The sequence below is a fragment of the Petaurus breviceps genome, unplaced genomic scaffold (genome assembly GCF_028583685.1).
Source record: "Petaurus breviceps papuanus isolate PSGF00001 unplaced genomic scaffold, PetGlider_PUasm1.0 181, whole genome shotgun sequence".
In the NCBI taxonomy this organism is placed as follows: domain Eukaryota; kingdom Metazoa; phylum Chordata; class Mammalia; order Diprotodontia; family Petauridae; genus Petaurus; species Petaurus breviceps.
Window position 1 is genome coordinate 12,364,227 of NW_027185784.1, and position 25,966 is coordinate 12,390,192.

Here is a 25,966-nt window from a genome sequence, read left to right on the forward strand (position 1 = left end):
AAACTGTGATCCAGCTATGCCTCTACTAGGCTCATACTCCAAAGAAGTAAAAGGAAAAAGAGAAGGATTTAAATGTACAAAAATATTCAACTACAATGAAGTATTCATTTCAAGAAATTCAGTACTGTTGAGATGAGGGGGGGAGGGTGTGTGTGTGTGTGTGTGTGTGTGTGTGTGTGAGAGAGAGAGAGAGAGAGAGAGAGAGAGAGAGATTGACCAGTGGAACAAGTCAGAAATTGCAAACTGAGGGAGTGTCTAATGGGGGAATCAATAAACACATTCTAGTATATGAATGTAATTCTGACTTTATTTTGGGGAGATTTTTTTTTAATTGCTCAATGTTGGGGCTATGGGAGAGACAGAATAAAAAAATATGGAGGAAATCTGTCTGGGAGGGAGAGAGGTAGATACACAGGGAAATTTGGGCGCACTTGTCTGGCATATGGTAGCACTTAGTCAATGTTTACTTATGATTATTTATTGATATAAAACCAAAACATTGATGAAAATTTAATTTTAAAAAATCAAGTCAGTCGTACAGTCTGTTGACCGTCCACTCCCAAATGTCTCAAAGGTTAATTCAGATGCTTCTTATATGTTTCAAAGACTTAAACAATCATATGGTTTAGCTCATTATCAATAGATGGGAGAGAAGACCAAAGCTTACCTTCTCAATCTTTACATAAATCCTTTAAGTCGAATCTTTCTACATAAGATTTGGAAACAAAAGAGGCAACAAGCATTTATTAATAACCTGCTCGCTTCGCGCTCCAGACATTACTCTAAGCGCTTTACAAATACAATCTCATTTGATCCTCAAGCCATCCCTGGGAGGTAGGTGCTATTCTTATCATCTCCATTTAACAGTTGAGGAAACTGAGGCAAGCTGAGGTTAGGAGACTTGCCAAATCCGGAGCCCAGAGAGCTGCATCCTCCGTTCCGCCTCGATACCTCAGAAGTGGGCAAGGAGAGTGACGGAAAGAAAGAAGCAAGGTTCGGGGCAGTTTGAGGGGCTTTCAGAAGCAAGTATCGGCATGATTCAGTAAAGTAGTTCCTGCCCACAAGGAGCTTCTGTTCTGCTGCGTGTAGAGTATGGAATACCACAGGGACACAGGTAAAGAATTTCGTGCGGGAGGGAGAGAACTCGAACAAGGGGGTTCTGGAAGGGCTGACAGGTGACGCAAAGGTGAGGAGCACCTTCGGGACCGGGGGCTATCACCTCGGCATTGCCACAAACAGCTGGTGAACATCCCGCGCTCTCCATTGGAACCCACCTATCATCGAGTGGATTGAGAGAATAGTGAGGGTGGGCAAGAAGGACTCAGGGAGGGAAGGAGGGCCGACTTCCTCACCAACTCTTTCTCTCCTGCCTCTTCAGCCCGCCTCCCTTTCCCCCTCCCCCACTCCCACCCCATCCGCCCCCTTTGCCCCTAGTAACAGGATAAACAGTGTGCAGGCTCCACCCACCACGAGGAAGGAGGCAGAATGGACGTTTGTTTGCGTGCGCGCGCGTGACTTTGGCAGAGGCTGCAGGGATTGTAAAGCCGGGAGGATGGTGAGTCGACTCTCGCTTGCCAGGATCCTTGTCCTTCCTGAACGAGCTAGCCAGGAGAGATGCACTTGTTAACTTCTCAGGAGCAGAGTGGTTTCAATTGCAGCGCTGGACGTGCGGTGGCTGGCGAAGGCTCTGTTGGGAGTCGGGGTATTTTTGCACTTTTCACCTGCTGTGTTCATTTTTCGCCATCCTCCTTTGTCCCGGGATTGAAGCTACTCAGTTCCGTTTCTTTCTGCTCTTTTGTTTGCCAGAAGGTGGTGATAACCGGCTTTAGAAGTGCGAGCAAGAACAGAAAGGAAGAAAGATAGTCCTAGATGCCTATGGGAAGGCACCCGGTCCTTCAGGGGTGTTTTATTTGGGGGGGGGGGGAGCTTACAGGTCTTAGATTTAGAGATGATGGCTGGCAAGCGTGGCTCTTCTTCCTAACCACTGAGTGTTTTGTTTTGTTCTTTCTTCCTCTCCCCAGGTGATGAGGAAAGTGGGATTCAGGTAGGGAGTAATGTACAAAACCTTGGTCTGTAACCACATTGTATGATCTCTGTATTTCAGAATTGTGAACTGACCCTGTGACCACCAGTTCAACGGGAAGCAAGGCTTTGTCATGGTAATAAACTTAACTAATTAAAGTTTAGATGGGCAGAGTACCAAATGGGATAGAGCCCTGGATTTGGAGTCCAGAGGTCTGGGTACAGTTCCCACCTTCGGCATTTTTTTTTAGCTGTGTGACCCTAGGCAAGCTGCTTTTCCTCTCAGAGTCTCATTTTCCCATTCTGTGATATGGGAATAAATAGTAGTACCCGGAGGACTAGGTCAATCACGAAATGCTGTACAAATATACACTATCGTTCTATTATGTATCATTCATGCTCGTAGTTAAGAAATTCGGAGGCTCTTGTAAACCTGGTTTATTGTGATTCCGAATCTAGAGCAATAGTTTCACTTAAAATTGACCAGTTTTGTAATCGTGTTCCCCATAGTCGCCATTCTTTCCTTCTGGTTTTTGTTTGCTTGCTTGTTTGCATTCGGAATTAGACAAGATTAGATTAGAATTGAAGTGCATCCAGAACTGATGTCAGTAGAGGTCTTATTCATTCAGTATCTTCAAGGAACTGACTGTAGGATCACAAAAGATGAGGGCAGCGACAGGGCATTGCCCCAGTCAGTCAAGAAATCAACAAATATTTGTTAAGCCCTTCCTGTACTGAGTGCTGGGGATGCAAAGCAAAGCAAAAACAGTTCCTGCCCTCACAGAGCTTACATTGGAAGGGAGGAGACAATATGTAAATAACTAAGAACATACAAAGATATCCACAGCAAATGGAAGGTTGTCTCAGAAGGGAGGGGGTTCTGAGAAAACCCTCCTGCAGAAGGTAGAATTTGAGCTGAATCTTGAAGAAAGAAAAAATACAAAACAGAGGTGAAGGGGCAGAGCATTCTAGAATAGGAGAGAGCCTGTACAAGCCAGGAGATGGAATATCTTGTTCGAGAAACTGCAATTAGTTTCTCAAACAGCAAGCCTTGTCTTCATATCTTTTATTTTTCAGTACCATTGGGCAAGATACAGGCTGTCCCAAAAGTCTTGATGCTGTTTTTTTAAAAAACTAGTAAAGCTTAAAGCTTTCTATTTTATTTTTATTTTAAGCTATCAAAGCTTTAAACTGCACTAAGACTTTTTGGACATCCTGAATGTATATGATTCAACAGATCAGAGTGGGAAATAATATAAAACTTGGTGACAAAATAGAGCATGACCTTAGGGAACAGAACTAGGACCAGTGGCTAGAGGTTACAAAGGAAAATAACCATTGAGCATTAAGACTTTCTAATCATGAGATCTGTCCAACCGTGCAATGGGCTGCTGCAGTAAGGTATTAAGTCCCTTATCACTAGAGGTCTTTAAGAGGAAACTATATAATTGTCTGTCCTGGATATTGTAGACAGAGCTCCAGGCTGTTAGGGTTTAGAAGACCTTTGAGGTCCCTTCCAATTCAGCATCTGTGACTCTCCTTCTGCTCCTTTCCCCTCAAAGGTAGAGAGCCCCTTAAAGGATGTTAGCTGAGAGCGAGACCACCCAAAGTCAGCCAGCTAAAGTAGATGTGGAATAGGCAGGTCACAATGGAGGGAAACTGATTCTCAGCGTCATGCAAGCTATTCAGGCTGATTATATTAGTTTCACAGATCAGTCATTTGGATCTGGAAGGGACCTTGGAGATCATCTAATCCAACTGCCTCATTTTACATCTGAGGCCCTGAGAGGTAAAGTGAATAATTGTTCAAGGTCACACAGCTATTAATTTTTGTATGATGCTTTAAGAACAGTATGGGAAATTTGCATTAGCAGTAGCTGTGAAGACTACCAGCTTTTAAGTAAGTAGTTTTCTTCTTTATCTGGCTTGAACAAAAAAATTTGAGAGGGAAATCAAGCAGAAGAATTTTTTCTTTTCTGCTCAAGATACCATCCTGGCATTACCCAGAGAGTTTCTGATGTAAATAAATCACAGGTCCAGTCTCTATCCCCATCCCTACATTCATATGCTGTGATTCGTTCAGCTATATCCCAACCACTGGACATGCACTTTTGTTTTCATCTTTTTGCAATTACAAATGATTTAGCTATGCATCTTTTTGTGCAAATAGATACTTCCTTGTTGGCATTTACCACCCTTCCCTCCTCAAATAGAAACCCAATAATTGGGATCACTGGGCCAAATGGCATCAATAACTTCACCCATGTTTCTTGAATAATTCCAAGTTGTTTTTCCCATACACTCACTATCTGTCTTGAGCACTCTAGCAAAAGTGGTGAGTTCATTGAACATGATGGATCCGTATTTACAAACTCAACCAACTAAGTGAGAAAGTAAATATGGGATGGAGAGGGTACAATTGCATGCAAATAATGATTCTCCCAGTTCTGCAGCACTTAGGGCTGACTACAGAACTGTAATAAGATCGTAGGATTCAGACAGGGTCTAGAAGAGAGCTTGGAGATTATCTATCCAACTTCCTGGGAGAAGTTAATGCTAGGTGCTTTAAGAACAGTGTGGGAAATTTGCATTGGTGGCAGCTATGGAGACTAGTTATAGGCCATTGGTTTTCCCCTTCAGCTGGTACATACACACACACACACACACACACACACACACACACACACTCAGACATGATCCTGTCTTTCTTCAAGGCATGGTTGATATCTCTAGCATCATACATCATCATTAGCTGAACTCAGTGCCCTATAGCTGCTCAGTGAATATTTGTAGCTGCTGCAAACAACCTTTTTCTGGGGAAATAATGGATTAGGTTTTTTTTTAAGCAAAGAGGGTTAAGTGACTTGCCCAGAGTCATACAGCTAGGGACTGAGGTTGGATTTGAATTTAGGTCTTTCTGACTCCTGAGCTGGTGCTCTGTCCACTGCCACCACCTAGCTGCTCCTGGATTAGGTTCAATACACTTCATAGAGCTTTTAATGCAGGGATCTCAAGTGTGGTTGGCCATCATTCATCCTTGTGCTCCCTTTATGTGATGAATATAATTAAAAAATAATGAATAAGAATTATAAGTTATAATAATTTCCATTTTTGATTGTGAGAAAACAAAATGAGAGTGATTTATACCCATGCGTCCTGAGCAAGTCAGTCAATAACAGTTCAGAATGTCACTTTGCTTTCAGAATCCTCATCCTGTATTCAATCTGCATTTTGTTCATGGGAGACAAAGGGCCCCAGAGTTCCCTTGTAGTAACACAGGAAGTGGATGGGGCCCAGACTTTTGAATCATCTTTCTCCTTTGAGTAACTGTCTTAAAGATGTTTTCAAGAAAAAGCATCAGTGTTTGTAAAAGACAGGAACATTGTGCAGAACCTTAAAACCAGTGTCCTGGATGGGCTTCTGTTTTTGAATTAATCTTGGCTGAGATGGTCGTGTGCTCTTATATCAGCCACCTGTTTCTCTCCTTCAGAGCACTTTACAAAAGAGTTTTTAAAGAAAAAAAGTACAGTTTCAGACTTTGAACACTTAATGCCGTGTGTGAAGACTGAAAAGTGGAAAGTTGGAAAAATAGCCAGAATTTTCAAAATTAGATGGACCAGTGTAGTAACTATTTGTGCACCACTGTGTTTTCCTGTTACCCTCCTTATGTTCTAGTTTCCCCCAGAAGGATTGTATAAAGTCAGCATCCTCATGTGGTCTCTCATTTCTTGAAAATTTCTTCAATATTTTTTTTCCACAAAGGATGGCAGCCCTTAGTTTGTATTGTGAGGAAGCATAATTGAGCTATTCAGCAAACATTTTTATCCTTGTTTTTAGCTATGTGTTATGGCTATGTAGCAGCAAGCACCCCAAGCGTCCTCAGGGTTTGCTGCCACCACAGGTTCTTGGATCTGCTTTGATAAAGGAAAGCAACTCAATGTGGGTTAACAAGCTTACTTTAATCAAACATATATTGTTTACCTCATTCAGGGGAAAAATGTCAGCACCCTGAACTTCAAAGTATACAGGCAGAATTATCAAAACAGAAACAGATCAAGTAGACAGCTTTCCAAACTGTCCAACCATTACATCCATACCAGATCAACATCTGGGTTTTTCAAAGCTGGGGGGCTCTGGACAACGGCTTCCCAGAATCCAGATCAAATGACAGAACACTTCTCAAAGTGAGCCCCAAAACAAAGCTACACATAAGGGCCTATATAGCCTTCTCCTGGCTCAGAGAATGTAACAACCTTATTGACTCACTGGCCAATCAAGAAGTATCTACTGAAAAACAAGCCTCCCACCCCAGGCTCCAGGTGCACTTTAGCCTAGGGGCAGGGAAGATCTTACAAATTTACATTCCCATTACAGGCTAATAGTATAACTCTCTTTTAAAAATGCTGTACTATAATAACATTTTTACTTTATAACAAAAACTATTGTTTCCAACTTCATTTTATGCGATTGAAAACACTGCCTTTTTTTTTTTTTAGTTTAGTGTAGGTCTAAAACAAGTACAATGAATCAACCACTTTTGTGTAACTTATCTTACTTCAAAAAAATTTACAAGTATTTATTTCCTCTCTCTCATTCATACCTCTGATTTTAAAAACATTTTATTTTTCCCCAATCGTGTAAAAACAATTTTTAACATAAAAAAAAGTTTTGAGGTCCAAATTCTATCCCTTCCTCATTTCCCTTCTCCCTCCCTGAGACATTAAGCTATCTGATATAGGTTATACATGTGCAATCATGTGAAACACTCTTAATTTTTTTTTTTGCCTTTTGGAGGGCAATTGGGGGTTAAGTGACTTGCCCAAGGCCACACGGCTAGTTTTTGTGTTAAGTGTCTGAGGCCAGATTTGAACTCAGGTCCTCCTGACTCCAGGACCAGTGCTCTATTCACTGCACCACCTAGCCACCCCAGCACTCTAATTTTTTTAAAAGAAAAAAAAAACTTTGTAACAGATATGCATAGTCAAGCAAAGCAAAATCCCACATTGTCACGTCCAAAAAGGTGTGTGTCATTCTGCATCTTGAGTGCAACATCACCTCTCTGTCAGGACACGGATTGTATGTTTTCATCATCAGTGCTCTGAAATTATGGTTTGTTATTACATTGATCAAAGTTCTTATGTCTATCAAAGTTGCTTGTCTTACCAGTTATTTTTATATACATGGTTCTCCTGTTTCTGCTCTCTTTACTCTTCATCAGTTCATACAAGTCTTCCCAGGTTTCACTTAACTCAACCCTTTTGTCATTTCTTACAGTGCAATAGTGTTCATTGACATTTACATACCAGAATTTCTCTGGCCATTTCCCAATTAAATGGTACACCATTAATTTCAAGATCTTTGCTAGTATGAAGCCTACTTATTTTATGTAAATATATCTCACAAGTGATCCTATTAATATCAAATGAGATAGAGACAAAGCATTTTGTAAACCTTAAATGCTATATAATGTTTGCTATTTTTATATAGTCACAAGCATTTAGTTCAACAAGTATTTATTAAAATGTTTATTATGTGTCAGGCAATGGGGATGCAAAGACTTTTAAGAACAATATAGTCCCTGATCTCAAGAAGCTTGAATAAGACAGTCAACAAGCTTTTATTAATGATGTTTTATGTACTAAGCATTGTACTTAATTTAGAAAGACAGAGTTCTTATTCTCAAGGAGGTCTTGTTTTAAAGAAGATGAACATGAAAATAACTAGGTTATATATGAGTACTGTTGTTCAGTCGTTTTAGTTGTGTCCAGTTCTTCATGACTCCATTTTGTTTTCTTGGCAAAGATACTGGAGTGGTTTGCCATTTTCTTCTTCAACTCATTTTACAGATGAGGAAACTGAGGCAAACAGGGTTAAGGGACTTACCCAGAATAAGTGTCAGAGGCCAGATTTGAACTCAAGAGCATGAATTTTCCTGATTCCAATCTCAGTGCTCTAGCCACTTTGCCACCCACCTATACTTATTTAAAGCTTACTATGTACTAAGTGCTATGCTAAGTTTTAAGGTACGTGTAGAAAATAAGCCAGTTGCTCCTCTCCAAGAGATGCCATTCTAATGGGGGAGACAACACATGGAAGGTTTCAGCTGTAAGTCAGATGGAAAGATTCCATGGTCCTTAGAGTGTAACATCAAAACAGATGGTAATGCCTCTTTTATGTGATTTCCATTGAAGAAATCATATGAGTTTTGATGTTGAGCCATTTCACAGTGCCAAGGACTTTTGTGGCAAAAACTTCATTTTCTGGGTCTTAATAGCTGTGGCTGTAGCATGTGTTAGAACAGTTGCCAAACTTTAGCACCATAGAATGATGGCTTTGGGCATGGGGCAGAAATCACCAGTACTCCTGAGGCTCTTGGGTTCAGAGTCTGAGGCTTTCTCCATTGGGACTGTCAGGGAGAAGATGGTGGCAGTGGTGGTTTGACTTGCCTGACCCATGCTGCTTCTTCGCTCTCCCTTTGGGTTCTCTGCTGCTTCAGCTAGGTTAATTTGCATGCTTATTGAGAAGAAATTACACAGAAATAGAGGCAACTGGGTGGCTCCATGGATAGAGGGCTGGGCCTGCAGTCAGGAAGACCTGAGTTCAAATCTAGCCTCAGACACTTACAAGTTGTGTGATCCTGGGCAAGCCACTTACCCTCCATTTGCCTTAATGTACTGGAAAAGAAAATAGAAAACCATTCTTGGATCTTTGCCAAAAAAACTCATGGTCAGTATTGGTACTATGTGATCTATGGGGTCACAAAGAGTCGAATAGAACTGAATGACTGAAAAACAAGTATTTAGGAAATTAAATACTAAATATGCACAAAGCTATTTCTTGAGGGAGGACACTAGCAATTGAGAGGATTAGGATGGGGGTGGCACTTGAGCTGAGTGCTGAAGGAAGCTGGGTAGTCTATGAAGTGATTTCACTACATTTTAGTCAAGCCTATGCAAAGCATGGAGTTCAGAGATTGAATGTCATCTCTAAGGAGTAAGTGGACCAATTTGACTGGAATGTGGAGTTTTTGAAAGAAAAGAATGTGCTGGAAACCTGGAAAGAGAGCCGTTGAAGGGCTTTAAAAACCAAACAGAAAAGTTTGTATTTTATTCTAGTGGCAAGAGTGAGCCACTGAAGTTTTTTGAGCAGGAAAGTGACATGGTCAAACCCACATAGAAATGGTGCTAAGACCTCAATTGTGTTTATATGTGTGTGTGTGTATAGTATATATATTAAATAATAATATGATAGAGATAGATACCAAATCGGTCTTGAATAAAAGAACTAATCAATTTCAGTGATTGAGTAAGGATTTTAATTACCTGAAACTAAGATAATCTAAATATATCTTGTTTATGGTTTAAGAGTGGAAATGTCTTTTTGTTTAATTAAGAAATTGGATTTTGTTCACATTTGACAGGATTGAGTAATTGGTTTCTGGAAGATATTTCCCCCAAGGGTACCCTGCACTATTCTGTTTGGTAAATCAAAAATGCTGAATTTGAATTCCTTGTCCCTATTTTACTTTGTTGTGGAATTTTGTCATGTTTCACAATGACTTTTTTTAAAAGAAATTTTGTTTTATTTGCAACTATTTCTCTTCTAGTTATTCTCCCTCTTGTCTCTTTCCCCCACCCTCACTTGTTTCTCAGTTAAATCTGATGCATCTCTATACCAGTTTATATGTGTGTGCATGCACACACATGCTGAGCATGTGTTCAACTCTCCTGTGTCTAGGTCAGACAAATAAGATTCATCTGATGCCTGCTCTCCATGTTTGTAAATTCTTCTTCACATACCCCAATTATGAGAAATAGTAAGTTCTACCTCCTTTTTCCTCATTTCTACACTGGTATATTCCTTTTACCTTCCTTTTTATCTCCTATTTAAAAGAATTGGTTATGTTTTTCAGAATAGAACCATTCCACTCCCACAAAAGAACTTACATGAAAAAGTCATCTCCATCTCCATAATGCACAAAGAGAAATGGTGGCCAGGAAGGGACACTCGGTCAGGGAAGTTAAAGGAGCTAAAGAGCAGTAGGTTGACACATCCCGTCCAGAGACAGTGCCAGAATTGTTTGGATCCTGGTTCATGATTCCAGAAGAGCAGGTGAAGGGGAGATCTCTTTGTGTGACATTTTTTTAAACTTTCTTTCTAGGAGATGGCTGAAAGCAAACATCATTCTGAATACCCAGTGCTTGTGTAGGTTCGTAAATTGTGCCCAATTTTGCTTTGTGTGGTTCTCAAAGGGACTTTGGCTCCTTGGAGGAACAGACTATGTTGCTTTTGTTTTTATAACTCCAGTGCCCAGAAAGTTCCAGGCACATAAGTGCTCAGTAAATGCTAACCGATTCATTTAATCCTTTAATATGTGAATTTGCCTCCCTCTAACTATAATAGTAACTCATTTAGGTGCAGCTAGGTGGTGCAGTGAATAGAACACCGGCTTTGGAGTCAGGAGGACCTGAGTTCAAATACAGCCTCAGACACTTAACACTTACTAGCTGTGTGACCTTGGGCAAGTCACTTAACCCCAACTGCCCTGCCTTCTCCCCTCCAAAAAAGCAAAGAAAAAAAGTAACTTATTTATCTATGTATCGATTTGAATGATGCATTTAAAATTCTAGGCTAAAACTAAGTAAGTGCAAATTTTGTTATGCTTTAAGATTGCTTTTTTTTTAACTTAAAAAAAAATCTTCTCTATCTTCTTGCTCACCTGCTGTTAAGTGACTGACATGATATTCCATGAGAGATGTAGATCTGGGAAAGGAGAACTTCACAAAGCTAGGGAAAGAGCATGGGAGGATGGTCAGGTTCACCAGGAACCTTTGCAGGACCACCAATGTCCTGGAGGGAGCAATTTGGAAAATAAGAGTTTGGATGGAAGATAGCATAGGTGTTGCCAGAATTATATTCTTGAATGCCTATGTACAGACAGCTAGGTGATGGCAGTGGATAGAGCCCGGGGCCTGGAATCAGGAAGACTCATTTCATGAGCTCAAATCTGGCCTCAGATACTAGCTGTGTGACCCTGGGCAAGTCACTCAACCCTATTGCCTCACTTACTTCATCCGTACAATGAACTGGAGAAGGAAAAGGCAAGCCATTCCAAAACCTTTGCCAAGAAAACCCTGAATGGGGTCACAAAGGGTTGTACATGACTGGAAAACAACACAAAATGCCTACACACACACACATATATACATATATATGATTTAGAGTTATTAGTCAGTAAATAAGTATTTTCTTTTACTTTTTTTTGGAGGGGGAAGGCAAAGCAATTGGGGTTAAGTGACTTGCCCAAGGTCTCACAGCTACTAAGTGTGTCAAATGTCTGAAGTCACATCTGAACTCAGGTCCTCCTGACTTCAGGGGAGGTGCTCTATTCACTGCATCACCCAGCTGCCCCAGTAAGTATTTAAGTACCTGTTATGTTCCAGACACTGTGATTTAGAGCTAGAAAAGATCTTTAAAATCATCTTTCCAATTAGCAAATTTTTCAAATGATGCGACTGAGGCACACAACCTGGGAATTTGTTTTTTTAACTATGCATATTTGTTAAAAGGGTTTTAATTGAGTTTTTTCTTTCAATTTTGGAGGGAGAGTGGGAATAAGAGGAGGGATAGCAATAGGGATACTAAAAAAAAAAGAAAGAAGAGAGCAAAAGAATGGCCAGAAGGAATTCCAGACAAGCAGGTCAGTATTAAATGTTAAATGTTGAATTTATTACATACTTAAAAAGAAAAGCAAACTCTACAGAGCTTCATAATTTTGCGTCTCATCCTCTCCTATTTTACAGTGGAAATACTTATGTTATTTGTTGTTTGTTAAATTCTTTTTTTTTTTTTTTACAAAATTCAAATTCAGCTGCTAAAAGTAATTTTCTAAAGTTCAGGTCTGACTGTGTTACCCTCCCCATTGAATAAACTCCAATGGCTCCCTATTACCTCCAGGGTCAAATATCAAACCTTCTGTTTACCTTGTAAGAAGCCCTTCACAACCTGGCCTCTTCCTACCTTTCCAATCTTCTCACACTTCATTCCTCTCCCTTTAGGCTACCGTTCAGCTACACAATGGCCTCATCGCTGACCTTTGAACTCAACTCCATCTTCCACCTACCGTGTTTCCCCAATAATAAGACCTATCCCGAAAATAAGCCCTCCCCTTACTGTGTAAGATTCCTCTAAAATAAGCCCTCCCCCCGAAAATAAGCCCTATTGAGATTGCTACTGTAGTGAAGGTGATCCCCTGCGCTACACACTACATTACGGTACTCTCTGTATGCACCGTGCCCCCCCACCGCCAGTGAAATGCACACCGCGCTCTGAGCTGCATCCAATCAGAGCTGCAGCAGTGAGCGCGTCATCCTGTTCTTCCCCAGTGATTTGCTTGCTGGCGCCATTGAGAGAAGTGCCGTGGAGGAGAGCTAAGGCAGGACAACATAAGCCCTCCCCTGAAAATAAGCCCTCTGGTGTTTTTCTTTCCAAAAAAAATAATAAGACAGTGTCTTATTATCGGGGAAACACAGTATGCCTTTTTGCTGGCTTTCCCATATCTGGAATGCTCTCTCTACCTCCTCCTCAGTTCCCTAAGTCAGTCTTTCTCTCCTCATCACCACCTCTGTTACCTAAAGACTCAGCTAAAAGCCCCACCTTCTCCCAGAAGCCTTGTGGGCTCCCCCCCAACCAGGAGTGCCATTGCTTTCCTATTGTATAGGTGGATAGTTGTTTAATTGTCTCCCCTCATTAGAACATGAGCTTCTCGAGGCCAGACTTGGCTTTTACCGTGTTTCCCCAATAATAAGACCTATCCCAAAAATAAGCCCTCCCCTTACTGTGTAAGATTCCTCTAAAATAAGCCCTCCCCCGAAAATAAGCCCTATTGAGATTGCTACTGTAGTGAAGGTGATCCCCTGCGCTACACGCTACATTACAGTACCCTCTGTATGCACCGTCCCCCCCCCGTGAAATGCACGCCGCGCTCCGAGTTGCATCCAATCAGAGCTGCAGCAGTGAGCGCGTCATCCTGTTCTTCCCCAGTGATTTGCTTATTGAATAAAGGTACATTTTTTTGTTCACATTTACCTGTTTATTAAAATTGCTGTCAATGTTCATTAAAATAAGCCCTCCCCTGAAAATAAGCCCTCTGGTGTTTTTCTGTCCAAAAAAATTAATAAGACAGTGTCTTATTATCGGGGAAACACGGTATGTATTTTTGTATCTCTAGAACTTAGCACAGTGCCTGACATATAATAAACCCTTATTGTCACTTTCTTCATTTAATTTTTTAAAAAAAGGAAACTGAGTTCAGAAAAGTTCAGTGATTTGCTCAAGGTCATAGAGTTGTAAAGTAATTTAGCCAGCTGGAATTCAAATCAAAGTTAGACTCCAAACCCAGTGCCTTCTTTGCTATAACAAATAATAGATGGACAGAGCTAAAGGTAGAAATAGATTGTTGACTTGTTTTATTCTGTTTTGGGCCCCTTTTCTTTGTTAATTCATTAATTCACCCTTCCTTACCGCCCCCCCCCATCCATGCCACTAGTTTCTTCCTCAATAAAACATCCTGTCTCCACCAATTTCAATATAAATATTGACTGTGATGCAAATGCTATCATCCAGAATATAACTATTCACACTATGTTCATTCTTTTCTTTAAAAGCCAGGTAAAGGCAAAAAGGGAAAAGGCCGGGGGAAGGGCCGGGGTGGGAAGAAATCAAAAAAGCCTGAAGTGGACATCCTTCATCCAGCCGCCATGCTGAACCTGTATTACATCGCCCACAATGTCGCTGACTGCCTACAGTTACGTGGCTTCCGCTGGCCTGGTGCTGGCAAGAAAAAGAAAGGGAAGAAGGTGTAACAGTGGAGGGATGGATAGCTAGATGCCTACAGAGCATATCTTCATAACCATGAATTGTTAACTATAAACCAAAGTGTGCAGAGAAGGGATCCAACCAAAACAGGCACAGAAGCAGATTAGACTTTACTGAAAACACCTAGTACTGGAGAATGACTGGAGCTCTTGGAGTTAAGGATAAAGGAATTGAATTATCACTTAACACGTGTGCCCAAGTGAAACATTAAAAAAAATTTTTTTTAGGAACTTAGGCAAAAATGTGTCTGAGTAGTTCTCAAACTGGGTGGTGGATTTCAGAATACTATTTGGTTCTAATCATCCTTTGTTACGTGTCAGAATTAAACTTTACTTGGTGAATTTAGTTCTCTCTTGCCCTTATTTTCTACTGATACCAGTAAATGTTGCCCCCCCCCCAGCCCTGATGAGAGAGGGGCAGCTAATTGTCCACAGGAAGATGGGGCATGTTGTGCCATTGATACCCATCTCTTCCTGCCCGCCACCACCATTTTGAGGGGAAAATAATCAAGAAAACGATTTTGTCTGTATAATGTGTCCCTCCCCTCCCCCTTACTGTTTTCCTGGTTTGAAATAACCATGACTGCCTGCAGAGACTCCTCTGAGGCTTTAATAACATCAGCAAAACGTGCTTTCTGCTAGTCAGAGCATATGAAAGGATAAAAGATCTGCAAGGCCCTTGTCAATCATTTGAGTGAATAAAGAAAAGAGCCAGCATTGGGACAGGGGAAGAGCTCGGTGTTTGGTTTCAGAAGAGCTGGCTTTGAATCCCGACGGCCGCTTACCACCTAGGGGATTTTGTACTAGTCGTTTCACGCCTGTGGGCCTCGGTTTCCTCATTTGTATAATGTGGAGGTCGGACTAGATCAGAGGTGTCACACTCAACCAATGGGACCCAGACTAGGTTAAAATGTAATTGGGAAATGCTTACATAAAAAATAAAAAGGTGCTATAAAACATAGATAATGTTAATTTGTGATTTTTTAAAATCACTATTAGACTCAGGGATCGGTTTCTATCTGAGTGTGACACCATTGGGACTAGATGACCTCCATTATCCTGTTTGTACCCATTAGTTTGCTTGTTGTCTCTTCCTTTAGACTGTAAGCTTGCCACGGGCAGGGACTGTCTTTTGCCTTTCATTGTATTCACAGTGTTTAGTACAGTGCCTAGCACGTAGTAGATACCCAATAAAAGTTATTGACTGACCGATCCTACTCATTCCTTTTTCCTCTTCCCAACTCTATCTCTCCCTACTTCTGCCTCCTCATTCATTCTGTAAAAATTCTAAAGTATTGTCTATAGCTGGGCAGTGAGGAAACTACAGACACAATTGAGCAATCACCACTTGCCTACTATGTGGGAGATGTAGGGGATAAAAATGCAAACATCAAACAGTGCCTGCCCTCAAGGACTTTGCATTCACCTGACATTCAATAAGTGTCAGTACAAACTACAGTCATTTTAAGAGAGTGAAAGAGCCAACAGCTGGGAATCAAGGAAAACCTTACATGGATATGGCACCTTGGCTGTGCCCTATGGAAATACAGAGACAAGTCAATAAAAAGAATTGCAGGCTGTAGAGATTATCTGAAGTTTTGTTTTTGTCTTTTAGGTTGACTCAGGGATGACCAAGAAAGGATAGGAGGGTCTAAGATGTGGAAGTGAGGAGGGAATGTATTCTAGATATGGGAGGCCAGCTACATAAAAGTTATGAAAGCGAGAAATAAGACAAAGATGCAAAGATAAATAAAACTTGGTGCCTGCCGTAGTAAGGAATTTTATAAATCATTGAGAGATCACATTAGGGGTCAATCGGGAAACATTTCATGGAGGCACTGGCATTTGACCTAGAAATTGAAGGATGGGTAATATTTCAACAACCAGATGGAAGGGAGGGGGTGTTATCCTAGGTGTGGAGAATGATATCAGAAAAGAAGAAAAGACAGGAAACATTTGGGAGATGTTGAACAGTCTAGTTTGACTGGAACAAAGGTTATGGGAGGAAAGATAATATGAAATAAAATTGTAAATGGAATGTGGAATTGGATTGTAATAAGATGATAGATTGAAAACTAGAATAAATCTTAGAGATCTTCTACTCCAACCCTCTCAAATTTTATTTTTTATCCCTAAGAAAACCCAGACCCACAGAGGTAAGGTAAGATTAGTCTAGATTACAAGGCTAGGTGGTATGGTGGATAGAGTACTGACCCTCAGGAGGACCTGAGTTCAAATCTGATCTCAGACACTAGCTGTGTGACCCTGGGCAAATCACTTAAACCTGATTGCCTCAAAATTAAAAAAAGAAAAAACACAAATAATCAGTAGCAGAGCCAAGATTTGAACTCAATAAGTTTTGACTCCAAACCAGTGTCCTTTCTGCTACCTTACCTTTGTGTTAGACTTCAAGGGCTAAGATAATGAATTTGGACCTTAATAAGTTGACAGTGGGGAGCCTTTGAAGATTTATTAGTGAGAGAGTGATAGAATTAGAATTCTGCATTAGAAAGATAATTTTGGTTGTTGGGTGTTAAATGTGTTCTTATGTCTTCTAGATTTTCCCTACAGATTTCAGTGTTAATCTTGACTACTAGTGGGGAGGTGTGGTCCTGGGCATTTATTAGAGGTTCTGATGCTTGCTCCTTCAACTCTATGGGTAGACATTAGAATAAATAATCAGGTGGTGCTGTAGGAGTTAACTGACCCTTTTTCACTCAAGGAAATGGCTGCTGAGCCCAAAATGGCATACTTTGAAAAGAAAGGGAATGTGAACACAGATTTTCAGCTCCTCACCAAATAGGTCTGCTTCCTTCAACCTCTTTGTCCTGTGCAGAGTCTCACATACTACATATAATCATCATCTCTAGTTTTAATTCTAAGCTTCAAGCTTCCCCTTTATCGAAGCAATAGTTCTTCTAAGACTGCAACTGGAAAAAAAGAATAAAGTTCTTTTAGGAACCAGGATTGTAAATCATTTTGCCACTGGTGGGCAGCACACCAGTTCACAAATGGGTGGAGACTCATATGAGAAAGTAGGGGTCCCAATAAGCTATTTGTGTTTGTTTAGGATGCCAGTTGCCACTGCAATCCCACACCATCTATACAATTTCTGTGCAACTCTTGGCATAATCTCCTTTGGAAACCTCGGTTGGATGAAGTTTGAAATTTCTCTTTTCATAATCAGAGAGATTGTAAGTGGCTGAAGGCTCTTTGTTTTTTGTTTTCCCTCTTTTCTCTCTGCAATTTTTAGAGACAGGTAACATGTTCCCACTTGGTGGGAGTGCTGCTTGGATACAAGTAGTTATCATTTGTGAGATTACCAACTCTGGGTAATAATAATTTAACTCCCCTGCCAGGTACCGAAATACCTGCTTGTGATTGTGCAAGATGTAGGCTTTCCTTCTCTGCACAGCTGGGTTTCTGGAGCTCATAATTTAGTGGCTCTGTTTATAGAGACTTTGGAAAGACAGCACCTGCCGGGCTTCATTCTGTTCCAGGCAACAGCAAGAATAGCATTATTTAGAGGAAATACAGAGACAAGCAAGTCAATAAAAATAATTGCAGTCTGTAGAGATTATTTGAAGTTTTGTTTTTGTCATTTAGGTTGACTCAGCGATGACCAAGAAAGATTGTTCGTAAGCATTGGAAGGATGCTCATTCCATTCATAGAGGAAGTACTGAGGTGATTAGATGAAAGAATTCGATGAAACACTATTTACATAAAGCTTTCAGCAGCCTGGGCTAATGCAGGGTTTTTCAGCTAGAGTTAGATGTTATCCTCAGCATCCCTCTCTGCTCTCTCTTCCTTTGCTTTGGAGGAAACACGTATCCCTCTCCCTGCAAATACCATGCTCCTTATTTCAGTCCTTTATTCTGTTCTATCTCCTCAAAGAGCTTCCCCCTTTGGTCATCCCCACTCTCCCTAATTTTCAATCTCTCCTTATCCACTGACTCCTTCACTATTTCTTACAAACGTACCCAGATTTCTCTCATCTTTTAAAAACCTGCACTACATCCTGTCATTACCTCAAGTAATTGTCCTATACCCCTACTTCCTTTCATAGTAAAATGTACAGAAAAGGTTGTTCATGCTCATGGCCTTCATTTTTGCTCACTTCTCAACCCCTTTAAATTGGGACCCTTCATTCCCTGGTTACCAGTGATTTCTTAATTGCAAATTCCAATAGCTTTTTCTCATTCCTCATCCTCTTTTAACCTCTCTGCATTTGCTCCTGTTGATGTCATTGACCTCCCTTCTCAGACATGGGGAGCTAGGGACAGCCTATATGTGAAAAGACAAAAGATGGTATTAACAGAGAAACAGAAGGTGAGGGTTCAGTGGTATTATACCATGAAGAAGGTTTGGTATAATGTGAAGATGGAAGCCAAACAAAAGATGGAAGCAATCAAAGAAAAAGAATGGGTGGGAAGGAAGTAGAAGTAACAAATATAACAATCCACAAACATTTATTAAATGCTTACTATGTGCCAGACCTGGTGCTATGATGTGCTTACTAAGCTTCAGTGTAAATGCAGTAAGTGAAATTAGACAGCAATTGACTAAATGGGCAGATTTGAGGGATATTTTTTAAAGATAGAGGAGCCCAAAGTATTTTTTAATTAAAACTGAGAAAGTGTCTTTATTTATCCATTATTCATTCTTAATGGGTTTATTCATTCATTTTACAATTCAGGGGTGGGGAACCTACAGCCTGGAGACTACATGTGACCTTCTAGGTCCTTGGGTCCAGCCTTTTGACCAAGTCCAAGTTTTACAGAACAAATCCTTTTAGTAAGGGGTTTGGATTCAGTCAAAGGGATACATTTGAGGACCTAGAGGACTACATACATGTGGCCTTGAGGCCGCAGTTCCCCATCCCTGGTTTACATCAAAACTTTAAAGGGTCAGTGATATTGTGGCAGTTACTCCTACTAATGCAAAGTGAATTTCCTCTACACCTTAGGAGATCTCATTAATTTCTGTAACCAAAACCCAAATCATTACCTAATGGCCAGCCTTCTGGTGAGTGGCTTTTCTAAACTTCACTAAACTGGTTTTTGGATGACAGCCTCATACTGGCTCCATACTTAAAGCCCAGGTAAGACATTCTAAAGCTTCTGTTCTGTGTGTGTAGCCTTCAAGATGCCAGGGTCACCACAACACAATGAGGTATCAGAGTAGGACTTTAATGGAGTCTTTCATTTCACAAACATCTGATAAGTGTCTACTATGTGAAAGTCCTTGTATTAGGTTCTGAGGGAAAAACAAAAATGATGATGGTAGGGACTTTTTCCTAAGCAACTTACAGTTCAGAAGATGTTAAAAATGGTTAAGCCAAGTTCCAAGGGCTATGAGTATACACAAGAGATATACTCAAGGGGGGGAAATGGTGATGGGAAAATCCAGGAATTAGGAAAACTGCTATCAGCACAGCTTAAATCAATATCCTATTGAGTTAGCTGCTATCTAAACCCCTTCATTGACAAAAATTTTCAACTCTTTCTACAGTATTGGAGCATTTAGTAATACATTGTAATTCTATAACACTTTTTACTTTAGAAAATGCTTTCTGAGATTTCTCACTTAATAAAAAGATGATAATTTTACTACCTCTCAAGGGTATGCTAGAGCTAGCTCTAACTGGCTTTCAAGAGCTGGTTGTTAAATTTTCAGTATGAGCATTGACGCTACAGAAGCCAGTGATCACTACAAATGAGAAGTTGATTTATTATTTTTTGATTGTCTGGACTTAAGAAAATGTGAATAATGCAAATTAAACTTGAGAGTGTGTGTATGCTTTTTTTTTTCTTTTCTGGAGAGCCTGGTCATTAAACATTTACTAGGAACACAGCTACTTATTCTCTACAGGAATTTTTCAATGATTTTATAATTGAATTGAATTGAATAATATATAATTTTATAATTGAATTGAATAATATATAATTGAATATAATGGAAGTCAATGGGCACATAGAATTCATCATTTATTTCTCTTTTGCTTGAATTTTGAACATTCCCAGACTCTTCAACCCTCTTTTGGTAAGGCTCCTGGTTTTCTCATCATTCTGGTACCTTCTCTTGAAAATATACTTTTTTGCCTATATCCTTCCTAAAATGTGGCATCTAAAACTGACCACAGTACTGCATTTTGGTCTGACAGGATCAGAGCACATAAGGACTATTGCTGCAGGACAATTACCTCTCTCTTTTTAGATTCTGTGGTTCTATTAAAGCAGCCTAAAATTGCACTAACATTTTTAGCTAACATTTCCATTTCACACTGTCTCATATTAAGCTGGTAATGTACTGAGCCCCGATATGTTTTCTACATGAACTGTTGGCTACACAAATTGTTTCCTACCCTGTCCTTATAAAACAATTGTTTTTCACTGGTATATGATCACATTTATCATTATCAAATTTCATCTTTTTAGAGTCAGTCCATTGATAAAGCCTGTAATGATCTTTTCTGAACCCTGATTCTGTTGTCCAAAATGTTGTCTGTTGCTCTTAAGTTCATATGAATGTTTATATAAAAGTTCATATAAAATAAAATTTGATAAACATGATATCTAAAACTTTATGTAAAGCCTTGACCAAAATATTGAACAGAACAGGACCAAGGACATGTCTTTGATGTATCCTAGTGACCCTCCTTCAATAAAGACACAATTGAGAATCTTTGCACAAAATTATTTAATTAAATTTATTTAATGGCTTATTTTATTTCATCAAAGCATATCTTTGGTAAAAATAACTGAATATAACATTTTAAAATATGCTTAGGGGCAGCCAGGTAGCACAGCAAGTAAGAGCACCGGCTCCAGTGTTGAGAAGTGCTGGGCTCTCCTTCCCAGGTCCGGCCTTGTCTTACCTTATACCCGGTCTTCGGACGTCTCCGGCTTCTTGTCTCCAAGAAGAACTCACCCCCACAGAACACCCAAGGACACGGAAGCTGCTCTTTATTCAGTTACATCTTAACAGTGTGGCCATCAGAACACAGCAGAATGGAACCGTGGGACAGAGAGAGCGGGACAGAGAGAGAGAGAGGGAGGAAGAGAGAGAAAAAAAGAGAGAGGGGGAGCCTCCCCTTGCTTTTTCCCTAATATCCTTATCATTCTTCTTACTGTCACATGCCATGTGGGAGCCAATCGTGCACTCTCCCGAGTGCAGGGCAAAGGAGTATGTGTTAAGAGGAGTCCGTGTTGATAAGGCACGTTCAATGCCCCGTCGGCCTTTCCCAACCTGGCAAAGTTGGCTCCCACGGCCCTGCGCTCAATGCCATGTCAGCCCTTTCGGCCTGGCAGAGTCGGCCCCCACATCTCCAAGCTCCTGCCCCTCAGAGGTCACGTGCACCCCCTCTGACATCTTGTGACTGCCACAGTGTCTCTCACACTTGTGGTTCTATAAGAGAAGACCTGGAGATCGAATCCCGGGCTCAGACACTTAGCACCCACCCAGAAACACCTGGCCGTGTAACCTTGAGCAAGTTACTTAACCCCAATTGCTTTAAAAAATATATATATATATGCTTAAATGTTCATTTATATTTTACAATAAAGTCTAAGGTACAATTTGATGTATATTGAACATATTCTAAAAATTATGTTTTTATTGGAATGCTCTTTTTGTAATTCATTCTTTTTATTTTAGTTTAGAGTTCAAATAGTTTGTCCTTATTCTACAGGCTGGCTCTATATAAAAATTCTATCTGTCAGACATAGGCTTTCCAGCCTTTCCTACACTTAACTGCTGAAAGTACTACTTTGAGGAGAGGCAATGGTATTTTCCTCTTCTGTTCTCTGATCCTTACTATACTCCATTCTTTCTTCTCCATACCAGAAACTGAAGGAAAGTCATGTTTGCATAATGTGTTTGAGAAGATAAAATCTTTGTGACTAGGTTATCTCCAATCCAAAGGAGGTAATTATTCAATTTACCCTCTTATACTTTCCAGTTGCAAAGAATGAAGCTGATATGCATATTGTGCTTTGCTAATTAGCTAGTAGACCCCCTCATCCAGTACCATCTCCAATTGTCCTTATTTATATCAGGCCATTGGACCCAGATGGCTACAAAGGAGAAAGTGAAGTTGGTGACTTTGTGCAGCTCTCTTTCACTTAAATTCAATTTGGCTTCAAGTCATGGCATCACCTCCCTGATGTCCTGGTCCCCTTTGAGAATGAAGGACAAATAACTTGTAGATACCCTGGCAGAGTTAAACTAATACTTAGTAACCTAGAGCCTTTTTTTGTTTTTGTTTTGCTTTTTGGAGGGGGAGCATAGGGCAATCGGAGTTAAGTGACTTACCCAAGGTCACTCAGCTAGGTTTTGTGTGTGTGTGTGTGTATGTGTGAGGCCAGATCCAAACCCAGTTCCTCCTGACTCTAGGGCCAGTGTTCTACTCACTGTGCCACCTAGCCTCCCCTAACTAGAGCTTTTACCAACAACTGCTTCAAAAATTGTTTTTTGATAAAAACTAAAAACAAGTTATTTAAAAAAAAAAGAACTGGGAGTTCAAATTTAAATCACTTTCGTAACATCTGTGATGGAGCAAAGAAAATAGACAATAGCAGTAATCAAGGATTGAGGTTTAGAATATTTATACTGATGGTGGTACCTAAAAAGGAAAAAAAGTTGTTGAAAGTGATATGTAAGTACTGGGGGAGACTATGGTGATGTTAAAAAAAAACAACAATAAAAACTTATTTTTAAAAAGAAAGTGATGGGGGCAGAGTCAAGATGGTAGAGTAGAAACAGGACTTCCACAGCTCTGGCTCCCACCTCCTCCAATTCATGTAAAAGGTGACTCTGAACAAACTTTGGAGCTACAGAACCCACAAAACGACACAGAGAAGCTAACTTCCCACTGAGGACAGCCTGGGCAGGTTAGCAGGAAGTGGCCAGCACAGCGCTCTGGGAGCTAAGCCCAGACCCCCTTGAGCCCGAGGTTTTAGCCTCAGGGCAGCCTGACCAGTCCACCAGCTAGAGGGACTTTAGATCACCAGCAGCTGTGAAGGTTTTCAGAATTATCAACACATAGATGCTAAGGACAAAGTGAAAGGACAGTGCAGTGTGGACTTTGGGATCTGGTAGTTTGGGAGTGTGGTCCAGCCTTTATCCCCTGGAGAGAGAAGCTGCAGAGGCACTGCAGCTGTGCAGCCACAGCCATGTGGCAGATTCAGCTCCTGACCTGCAGATTGTAGGAGGACCAAGAGACCAGCCTGAGGGGTAATCACCCCTGCTTTAACCTGCTTGGATTTGGATTGCGGTCTAGGGTGGAGGTCCTAAGGTATGTGACCAACTTGCTAGAATGCATGGAGGCTTCAGAGAGGGCACCCAACTAATACCTTTGGCAGCTGAGAAAACCCCAGCATTTGGGAAAAAGCTCCCCTGTGTCCTACTGTGGCAAAAAGCTCAAAAGTCAAGTAATTGAGTGGTAACATGAGCAGGCAAAGGAAGCAAAGCAAGAAGAGCAATCCAACTTTACACTCCTATTTTGGGGACAAAAAGGATCAAAACATGGAACAGGAGGAAGACAACAAAGTCAGAACTTCTGCACCAAAAGCTTCCAAGAAAAATATGAGCTGGTTACAGGCCATAGATGACCTTAAGAAGGATTTTAAAAATCAAATAAGAGAAGTGGAGGAAAAATTGGGAAGAGAAATGAGAATGATGCAAGAAAATTATGAAATGAGAGTCAACAACCTGACTGAAGAAAATAACACCTTAAAAAATAGACTAATGGGGCAGCCAGGTAGCACAGCGAGTAAGAGCACCAGCTCCAGTGTTGGGATGACCTGGGGATCAAATCTGGGCTCAGATGCTTAGCACCACACCCAGAAACACCTGGCTGTGTAACCTTGAGCAAGTTACTTAACCCCGATTGCTTTTTTAAAAAAATAGACTAACTCAAATGGCAAAAGAGGCTCAAAAAGGCAATGAGGAGAAGAATGCCTTAAAAAGCTGAATTTGCCAGATGGAAAAAGAATCTCAAAAGCTCACTGAAGAGAATCATTCCTTCAGAATTATATTGAAGCAAATGAAAGCTAGTGACTTTATGAGAAATCAAGATACTATGAAACAGATCCAAACAAATGAAAATATAGAAGGCAATGTGAAATATCTCATTGAGAAAACCACTGACCTGGAAAATAGATCCAGGAGAGATAATTTAAAAATTATTGGACTACCTGAAAGCCATGATCAAAAAAAGTACCTAGAAATCATCCTTCAAGAAATTCTCAAGGGAAATTGCCCTGATGTTTTAGAACAAGAGGGCAAAATAGAGGTTGAAAGAATCCACCCATCACCTCCTGAAAAAGATCCCACAAAGAAAACTCCTAGGAATATTATAGCCAGGTTATGGAATTCCCAGATCAAGAAGAAAATATTACAAGCAGCCAGGAAGAAACAATTTGAATATTGTGGAAACACAATCAGGATAATGCAGGATCTGGCAGCTTCTACACTGAAGGGCTTGGAATATGATCTTCTGGAGGTCAAAGAAGCTGGGATTAAAACCAAGAATCACCTAACCAGCAAAACTGAGTATCATATTTCAGGGGAAAATATGGTCATTCAGTGGAATAGAGGACTTTCAAGCATTCTTGATGAACAAACCAAAGTTGAATAGGAAAAAAAAATTTTTTTTTAAAGTAATTGGGGTTAAGTAACTTGCTCAAGGTTACACAGCTAGTTATTATTTCTGGGTGTGGTGCTAAGTATCTGAGCCTGGATTTGATACCCAGGTCATCCCGACTCTGGAGCTAGTGCTCTTACTTGCTGAGCCACCTGGCTGCCCCTAAGCAATTGGGGTTAAGTAACTTGCTCAAGGTTACATGGCCAGGTGTTTCTGGGTGGGTGCTAAGTGTCTGAGCCCAGATTCGATTCCCAGGTCATCACGACACTAGAGCCGGTGCTCTCACTGGATGTGCTATCTGGCCTCCCCTGAATAGAAAATTTAACATTCAGATACAAGAAGCAAGAGAAGCATGAGAAGGTAAACAGGGAAAAGAAATCATAAGGAACTTATGCCCTACTGGAAAGTCACAGGAGGTATGGGAGAAGATATGGGAGAGAGCAGATTGGAGGAGGGGATATCCAGTGGAATTTCTATTTTGGGGTGGTGGGTAGGGGTAAAAAGGGGAGAAAATTTCTAACTCAAAATCTTGTGGAAATGAATGATGTAAACTAGAAGTTAATAAAGCATTTGATAAAAAAAGAAAAAAAAAGAAATGATGTGTAAATATGGAGTTCATTTTTTTTTAACCAATGTATTACACATGATTAGGAATGGAAGGTAGAAGGATCATCAGGAGTAAATGTTATTCTGGGGACTCTAAACATGGTAAGTCAACAAAAATCAGAAGATGGGCAAATAGTATGTTGTGTTATTGAAATGATAATGTAGGAGTTTGTGATCTGAAAAGACAAGCTGGTGCTTTAGGTTAATGATATTAGATAACTATAAAGCAGAATATCATAAAATGTAAAGTCCTGAACAGATTGAGTATATGACCCCCTTCACAGAAGTTGGAGAATGGTTATATATATTTAAATGTGTTCATTTGTATTATATATATGTGTGTGTGTGTACATATATATACACACACACATATACATATACATACACACATATTTGTGTCTAACAGTAGCCATGGGGGGGGTAGGGATAGAAGAAAAAAAAAGGAAGTTATATGATAACTTTATTATATATTTCAAAGGAATAGCAAGTTGTACATAATAGATTTGCAGTTTTGTGTACAATTACCTTTTTTTCCTATTCTACTATGTTATGGAAATGCTTGTTTTATTTCTTAAGTTCAGAATGAAGTAAAAAAATTTTTTAAAAGAATATATAGGGAGGTTCACAAAGGTAAAGGGGAAGAGAAACTTGGAATGAAAGAATCTGTAATACTTCCCACAAAGATATTGAAATTACCCAAGATGGGGACAGAAGTTACAAGAAAAGAGGAAGGCAAGTCAAGAAATTCTTTGGGAGGGGGAAGGTGGAGGGAGGGAAGGTAGTCAATGACTGAGACTTCTGCAATGAGTAAATAAG

At 40.2% G+C, this 25,966-nt stretch overlaps 1 protein-coding gene across 2 annotated transcripts; it reads left to right on the plus strand.

Moving 5' to 3' along the window:
• Positions 1 to 1,450: 1,450 nt before the first annotated feature.
• SMKR1 (small lysine rich protein 1) lies at positions 1,451 to 15,107 on the plus strand. Of its 2 annotated transcripts, none has more exons than XM_069087203.1 (3): positions 1,451 to 1,555; positions 2,105 to 2,159; positions 13,689 to 15,107. In XM_069087203.1, the coding sequence occupies exons 2-3, from the start codon at positions 2,157 to 2,159 to the stop codon at positions 13,884 to 13,886; spliced, it is 201 nt and encodes a 66-aa protein (XP_068943304.1). In that variant the 5' UTR covers positions 1,451 to 1,555; positions 2,105 to 2,156; the 3' UTR covers positions 13,887 to 15,107. The 2 variants fall into 2 exon arrangements, with proteins under 2 accessions (XP_068943304.1, XP_068943305.1); XM_069087204.1 differs by lacking the exon at positions 1,451 to 1,555 and adding an exon at positions 1,566 to 1,702.
• The last annotated feature ends 10,859 nt before the right edge of the window (positions 15,108 to 25,966 follow it).